This window comes from Pelobates fuscus, chromosome 11 (assembly GCF_036172605.1).
Source record: "Pelobates fuscus isolate aPelFus1 chromosome 11, aPelFus1.pri, whole genome shotgun sequence".
Classification (NCBI taxonomy): Eukaryota; Metazoa; Chordata; class Amphibia; order Anura; family Pelobatidae; genus Pelobates; species Pelobates fuscus.
Window position 1 is genome coordinate 36,778,710 of NC_086327.1, and position 8,141 is coordinate 36,786,850.

The window sequence follows — 8,141 nt, forward strand, 5'->3', positions numbered from 1 at the left end:
TGTTAGCTCGCGAGCGAATAGCAAGCTGCTTGCTCCGGCGGTTCTATTTATAGGCGGACCATGTAAATGAGGCCCTTCCGCTTCCCTTCCTGCGATTGGTTGCTAAAGTCAGATGACGTAAGGAAGCGGCTGTTTAACACTAGCTCCAGCAATAGATTGGTTCCCTGTATAACGTGTCTCTAATTGGCTGCTTGTAAAGTCATCCAATCACAGAGCACAGTGTGTTTATAAATAGCCTGTGGTAGGGGAGGAGTTTTCATCTTCTTGCATTCAATCAAGAACAAACATGTCTGGCCGCGGAAAGCAAGGTGGAAAGACCCGTGCAAAGGCGAAGACTCGCTCATCCCGAGCGGGACTTCAGTTCCCAGTCGGCAGAGTCCACCGTTTGCTGAGGAAGGGCAATTATGCAGAGCGTGTGGGAGCCGGTGCCCCCGTCTATCTGGCTGCAGTGCTGGAGTACCTGACCGCTGAGATTCTGGAGCTGGCAGGGAATGCCGCTAGAGACAACAAAAAGACCCGCATCATTCCCCGCCATCTCCAGCTCGCTGTCCGTAACGATGAAGAGCTCAACAAACTGCTGGGAGGAGTGACTATCGCCCAGGGAGGTGTCCTGCCTAACATCCAGGCTGTGCTGCTGCCCAAGAAGACCGAGAGCCACAAGCCCAAGAGCAAGTAAAGCGGACAGCTGCTGCACCTGCCTCCCTCACCTACCAAACACAAAGGCTCTTTTAAGAGCCACCCACGTTCTCCACAAAGAGCCGATTAATTGTTCTGCTGCGCGCAAACCGTTCCCTGTATCTACACACACACACACCACGCTGGCAGCTCATAAGCAAGCTAAAATATTAGGGCGCTTCTGTCACAGCACTGACTGAGTCCCATTTGCAGTCCATATCCTGTCCAACATTCCAGCTATAGAACTAGTTAAAATCAATGGCTGCCATGCATGTCTATGATAAACGCAGCAGCAAATTAATACCAATTGGGGCAAGTGTATATAGTGTACAGGTCCTCTTTTGTTAAGCGGGGCATCTCTACATGTCGCTCACTCTCAGGATTCCCCCCTCTCCCGCTGTCTGGAGGACATGCCGGGTGAAACCTACTATGAGCGTTCAAATCCTAGCGGCGCTACAGCTCTGTTGTCTGTGCTGCTGGATGAGTTAACGCAGCCTTAATAGCCTGGCCTCTCGGCTGAAAACATTGTTTCAATAAGTGGATGCTTTGTAACATTTCCTGCTGCTCTGTCTCCTGGAGCTCATTTGTATGGCTACTGAGCGTCCTGTGAGTGAAAGTCCTTTATCAGACGTGGCTTCTATCCCATCGAAAGAAGCGGCCTTTCTGCATGTGTAAGAGGTCAATGTCCCATGCACCCCTCCCCCTCGATAAAGCCTATACAGCTATTAATAAGTATGTTGGGAGGAATACGTCCATTACTGCCCACTGCCATTCCTTTCAACTAGTAGCGTCTATAATAAATGCTGTCAGGACAGGAAGGGTCACTAAAGGCTTAGATCCCTTCTTTGGGCGCGTGTGCTCAATAGATGGAGGAGGGGGGAGGGGATGAAGCAGTTGATTTGAGCGGGCATTTTGAATGTGGGGGAGGGGATGAGAAGCAGTTGATTTGAGCGGGTATTTTGAAATGGTTTACTATTTGTTTTCAGCCAATCAGAACATACCACCCACTTGATGAACCAATGAAAACGCCGTATCGGCTATAAAGCCCAGGCTACAGCGAGCAGCGTTCATTCCCTTTCGTTTTGCTACAATGGCCAGAACTAAGCAGACAGCCCGTAAGTCGACCGGAGGCAAGGCTCCCCGCAAGCAGCTAGCCACCAAAGCTGCTAGAAAGAGCGCCCCAGCTACCGGGGGAGTGAAAAAGCCTCACCGTTACCGTCCAGGAACTGTGGCTCTCAGGGAGATCCGCCGTTATCAGAAGTCCACCGAGCTGCTCATCCGCAAGCTGCCCTTCCAGCGCCTTGTCCGTGAGATCGCTCAGGATTTCAAGACTGATCTGCGCTTCCAGAGCTCTGCTGTCATGGCTCTGCAAGAGGCTAGCGAGGCTTACCTGGTTGGTCTTTTTGAGGATACCAACTTGTGCGCCATCCACGCTAAGAGGGTCACAATCATGCCCAAAGACATCCAGCTGGCTCGTAGGATCCGAGGAGAACGTGCTTAAGTTGAAACCTGCTAACAAACACAAAGGCTCTTTTAAGAGCCACCAAATCTGCACTCGAACGAGCTCCAACACATTCATAAAAACGTGTCTTTTAGCCTGTGACTTTGAGCGGGCTAGCTAAGGAGCCCTCACACTACAATGCTCAAATGTCCCCACATATCCCATTTTCACGTCAGGCAACGATGTAGCCATCATCTCTGCTGGTCTATTTCACTGGCAATTTTACAATAACTTCACTATTTAGAATCCATCGTGTGGAGAGGCAGCAGGAAAAAGACTACTTTTTCGCTTAGAGGAGAATACATAGTTAACACAGGAGTGCATATGCAAAGCTAGTAACAATGTTTCTATTTAAGTGGCTGCAAGCATGTATTAAATGTAGGCAACAGTAACAATACACCAAAACCAGAGCTTTCTTGACAGTGTGTGTGTACGTACTTGCTCATATTTTTTTACATCCCCTACCATTAACAGAAGGCGGCTCCAAATCCTCCGATGGTTCAAAAATGCGGTCTACAAATACAGTGTTTAGCAACCTTTCCCGTCTAGATGTTTGGGAGCAGCCTCTACTACTATCTCCTTCTCGGTGTATCTATGTAGATAGCAGGCAATTTATCAGGTGTGGAAGGGGTTAAAGTGATTAGGTTCAGTCTTTTAGTGAAAAAGTGGGTGGCCCTGAAAAGGGCCTTTGGGTTAATGGGGTGTGCGGTAAAGTCAAGCCCGAGTTTTAACCTCCGAAGCCATAGAGAGTGCGGCCCTGGCGCTTAAGAGCATAAACTACGTCCATGGCGGTGACAGTCTTCCTCTTGGCATGCTCGGTGTAAGTGACGGCGTCCCGGATGACGTTCTCCAGGAATACCTTCAGCACCCCGCGAGTCTCCTCATAGATGAGGCCGGAAATACGCTTCACGCCTCCCCTGCGAGCAAGGCGACGAATTGCAGGCTTGGTAATGCCCTGGATGTTGTCACGAAGAACCTTCCTGTGACGCTTAGCGCCACCTTTTCCGAGACCCTTTCCTCCTTTGCCTCTGCCAGACATGGTTCTGCACGAACGATATGAGATGCTGTGCAAAGCTCTTCCTTATATACTCCTCGGACGGACCGTATGGGGACCTGCAGCAAAGGAGGCGGGCGTTTTAAACACGCCCCTTCACTTTTTTTTTTCCTCTCAATAATATGCTTAACCCTCTCCTTCCGTGCTCGAAATGGTTCTGGCTTTTAAAACCAAAGCTGTTTATGCTTCAAAAGATTTCACAATCGTGAAGTCTTTTGAAGTATAATCATTTTATCATGTCTTTAGTGTTTCTTTGATAGTCGGCTTAGCTACTGCACAAGGTATCATTTCTTGGGCTTTATCACTCTTTGAATATCGAAATAAGCGCCCGTTTCACACGTGGAGAGAGGACGAGGACAGTCCCTTTTATTATCACCATGTACAAAATCGCAATCCCTAAAATATGTTCTGCTTTATTATCTTACTGAAAAAGGCAATAACATTAAATCTAGTCTGGAAGGACACTGTGTGATATTCTATATATTATATGCGTTTCTCACTAAAACTGGCCTTTCGCAATTTAATGAAGAAACACCCTCAGTATCTTAGAACGGAGGGAATTTCTAAGCCAAAAAAAATAAAAAAAATCAACGCTCAAGTGTAGCACTGGTATACGGGGACTTAGCCACACCGACAAGATACATTCCTGTGTAATCTTTTCGAGCACTAGATGCTGGGATTACAGGATTCATTAGGTTATTCCTGACTTTAGAATGAGGGATGGAGGGGGAACGATATGTGTGACATGACACCAAAACAAACACGTTGCCATCACTGATATATAGCTCTGAAATGAGAATGTGGTGGCTCTTACAAGAGCCTTTGGGGTTTGGAAAATAAAATTAAATGCGAGCAAGGCTTATTTCTTTTTGGGAGCTGCCTTTTTAGCCTTTGCAGGACTCTTTGCGGCTTTGGGTTTGGCTGCCTTTTTGGCAGGGCTCTTCACGGTCTTCTTAGCCGGGCTTTTCACTACCTTCTTGGGCTTGGCGGCTTTGACTTTCTTCGGACTTTTGGTGGCCTTTTTAGCGGAGGCGGCCGGCTTTTTGGCCTTTTTCGGGCTCTTTGCAGCTACCTTCTTAGGTTTGGCTGGAGACTTGGTGGCTTTCTTCGGGGCAGGCTTCTTGACTTTAGCCGGTGCCTTTTTCTTGGTAGCCTTGTCCTTGCTCTCCGCCTGCTTTTTGTTGAGCTTGAAGGAGCCGGAAGCTCCGCTTCCTTTGACCTGGACGAGAGTGCTTTTAGTCACCAAGCCCTTGAGAGCCAGCTTGAGGCGGCTGTTATTCTTTTCCACATCATAACCAGAAGCAGCCAAAGCCTTCTTCAGAGCTGCCAGGGACACCCCGCTGCGCTCTTTAGAAGCGGACACAGCTTTGACAATGAGCTCGGACACGCTAGGACCGGAGGGCTTAGCGGCTTTCTTGACACCGGCTGCTTTCTTGGGCTGCTTCTTCTTGGAGGCGCTTTCTACCGCAGGTGCGGCGGCGGGAGCTGGGGCGGCTTCAGACATGGTCACTATTCTCTATGAAGATCAAGCAATAATACGCGCCCGCAGCAGCCTCCAAATTATACATCTCCAGCTAGCATCTTATTGGCTGATCTAACCACGCTCTGATTGGATACAGTCTTATGACACACCCTCCACTGTCCCTACTCCATCTTTTCACACTCTGCTCTCACGCTGTGTTTCCGAATGGATAAAACGAATACATTTAGGTAAAATAAGAGGACGGAGGTCGATGCCATCTATCGTGGAATGTACTAAACTATCTAACCAAGAATTCATTAGCAGCTCCATGGGTCCCGAGGGTTGTCACGATCTAGCAGAGCCGGTGAAAGCTGACACATCTCCTTTGGGATGAGCCTGATGTTCGCCACAAACATTACTGTGATAACTATTAAAAGAATATATTCCAAGGTTTTCTTTCTCACTCTTATGCAAGAAAGGGAAGGGGCCCGTGTTATCAAGGTGGGTTGAAGCTCGTGTCGTAAAGAAACAGAGAAAAGGGATTTTGATCCTCGTTTGTTCAGACAGGTAGCTCAGGTAGGATGTAGTAAGATCATAGCAGAAGAGCTCTTAGTCGTGGCAATTTTTAAATTACATAATTACATAATTGTATGTTATATATCTATGTTTACCCTCTAACAACAACTAAGACCAGTTATATTAAAACACACACACTGTGTTCTCCAGGAAATCCTTTATGAAGCCTGGTGTAGGTCTGGCACAGTAAACAACAGCAATGAGTTCCGCACTCTAGGGACTTTTTTCCAAAACATCAAAAACATTTCAATGCTATTTCAAATCATGATAAAAACATGACAGCAAAAATTGTCCTGATTTTAGCACCAAATTAGGAGCTAACATGTTGATCTGTGTGGCGGACCACCAGGGTATCACCTTCATGGATTCCCTTTCCCGTTGTATTAGCTAGTACAGCTTTCCACAAATACATTTGTCTAAACGTAATGCTGGGAGTCAGTGGCGTACACACGACCCATGGGGCCCCGGTGCTAAAATTGATCCGTGCCCTTCCCCCCGCACTTACTCTGCGCGGGCCGGGGTCGCAACAGATGGCGGCAGGCTCCGGGTTGCAGGGCTGCGACCCCTGTGACCGCGGTATGTACGCAAGTGTATGCAGATACACATACACTTAAAGGACCACTTTAGACACCCAGATCACTTCAGCTCAATGAAGTGGTCTGGGTTCCAGGGCCCTCTAGTTTAACCCTGCAGCTGAATACATAGCAGTTTCAGAGAAACTGCTATGTTTCACTGATGGTTAATCCAGCCTCTAGTGGCTGTGTCACTGACAGCGGCTAGAGGCGCTTCCGCGATTCTCCCTGTGAAAATCACAGTGAGAAGACGCTCGACGTCCATAGGAAAGCATTGAGTAATGCTTTTCTATGGGCGGTTTGAATGCGCGCGCGGCTCTTGCCACGCATGCGCATTGGGAGCTGAGAGGCAGGTCGGGGCGGAGGGATCCCCAGCGCCAAGGGAGTCCGGCGCTGGAGAAAGGTAAGTGCTTAAGGGGTTTAAAACACACACACACTCTCACGAACAGACGCATACACACTAGCTAACAGACACACAAATTTACTGCCAAAGACACACTCAGTGACAGACAGAGACACATACACACTCACTTATAAAACACACACTCTCACTGACAAACACACACTCACTAAGACACCTAAGACTCACTAGACTCACTAACCTAAGACTCACTAGACTCACTAACAGACTCACTAACAGACACACACAAACTAGCACACTCAGTAACAGACACACACACTCACTCACACACAGACACACACACTGACACTCACTAACAGACACACACTCAATAACAGACACACACAACTAACACACAGTAACACACGCAAACAAAAACTAACACACTCACTGACACTCACTAGCAGACACAGTAACACACACACTGGCACAAAAATGTGCACTAACACACACACACACACACACTGTAGCACTAACACACATACACACGTTTTTTGTGTGTTTTTTTTTTCAGATTTAATCCCGCAGCCTCCCTTTCCAGTCCAGTCCAGGGGCTGCCCGGCGGCCGGTCCTGCTGGCTCGTGAGGGAGCACTGTCCCCTGAGCGCTCTCTGCCCAGCTCCCTCGCACATTTTTACTGATGCCGGAGCCAGAATATAACTTCATATTCCGGCTGCAGCATAAGTGCGGGGCGCGCAAGGGAGCTGATCAGAGAGCGCTCAGGGGAGAGTGCTCCCTCGCGCGCGCGCCCGGTAACACCAGGGCCGGCCTCGGGGGCCCTGATGTGGCCAGCTCCTTGTCCCCCCAGTAGAAGAGTCTGCCCACACTGGCGTACATACCGAGTCGCTAGGTGGCCGGGCCCCCTGGTGGGCCGGGCCCGGTCGCAGCTGCAACCCCTGCGACCGCGGTACAAACCACCGGTACAAACCACCACAGCCAGGGCGGAAAGCTGGCGCTACACAAGCGGGGAAGCGGAGGAGGAAGCCGCACAAAGCGTCCCGACACAGAGCTGACAAGCGGGTGCACTCATCTCCGTACCCCTTACATGCCTACCAAACAGCGGGGACCGCCAACAGCCTCTAAAGCGGCTCCTACATCGGAGAAATCGGAGACGCAGTGGGCCCACCCGAAGGTAGTCACCCATCATGCACTGCCCAACACCCGATATGACCAGCACCTTGGCACAGACCTGCTGCACTCTCCCAGACGGGGAACAGGCTGAGGGTCGGACTGGCCCTGGGACAGCATGACTGTTGAGAGACGTACTCACAAACTGCTACTACACCCTGGACATTAACTGTCCCTCTTGGCGAACACGAGTACTAGCCCTTATGCATACTGCTGGCCTGTGAGGGTGACTTTATCCCAACACGAGCTTGTTATAGATAGAAGCAGCATTATCTATTTGTTTTTTTTTTTTTCGTTTTATTACTCCATGGCACAGATACATCTATGCCGGCTAATTGCATGTCATTACTTAACTTAGCCTGATTACAGCCAGGCTACCAACATGCTTACTAATGTAGAAAGGTACTGCTGGGGATATCTCACCTCTATTAACGTGCTTACCAGGTGGTTTTATAGCTCACCGGTTTAACATTGTAGTCTAACCTGTTTTCAATGTTGTAAATTCTCTGATATATAGCTGATAACAATCTAACCTGGATAACCTAGTTTAACGCTGTTATTGATAATATTATTAGATATAACTCTTTGTCATGCGATAATAATCCATAAAACTGTGCTATGTTTTAATGCCTAACCAATGTAAATCTATGTATGACGCTCTGCATGCTCTAGCTGTTGTGGCATTGTGTGCTTTATGTGATTTTTCATGCACAAATAAAATAAAGAATTTAAAAAAAAACACGAGCCAAGACTTAGTAAAGGGTGAAGTAGAAC

General features: G+C 48.4%; 3 protein-coding genes across 3 annotated transcripts; 1 reads left to right on the forward strand and 2 right to left on the reverse strand.

Annotated features, from left to right (window-relative positions):
* The first annotated feature begins 1,765 nt into the window (after window positions 1–1,765).
* On the forward strand, window positions 1,766–2,176 carry LOC134576805 (histone H3). Its single transcript, XM_063435503.1, has one exon. It carries the CDS (start codon window positions 1,766–1,768, stop codon window positions 2,174–2,176), a length of 411 nt encoding a protein of 136 aa, XP_063291573.1.
* A 727-nt stretch (window positions 2,177–2,903) lies between these two features.
* LOC134578122 (histone H4) lies at window positions 2,904–3,215 on the reverse strand. Its single transcript, XM_063437118.1, has one exon. It carries the CDS (start codon window positions 3,213–3,215, stop codon window positions 2,904–2,906), a length of 312 nt encoding a protein of 103 aa, XP_063293188.1.
* Window positions 3,216–4,089: 874 nt separating this feature from the next.
* Window positions 4,090–4,734, reverse strand: LOC134576806 (histone H1B-like). The gene has a single exon (XM_063435504.1). It carries the CDS (start codon window positions 4,732–4,734, stop codon window positions 4,090–4,092), a length of 645 nt encoding a protein of 214 aa, XP_063291574.1.
* Between the last annotated feature and the right edge of the window lie 3,407 nt (window positions 4,735–8,141).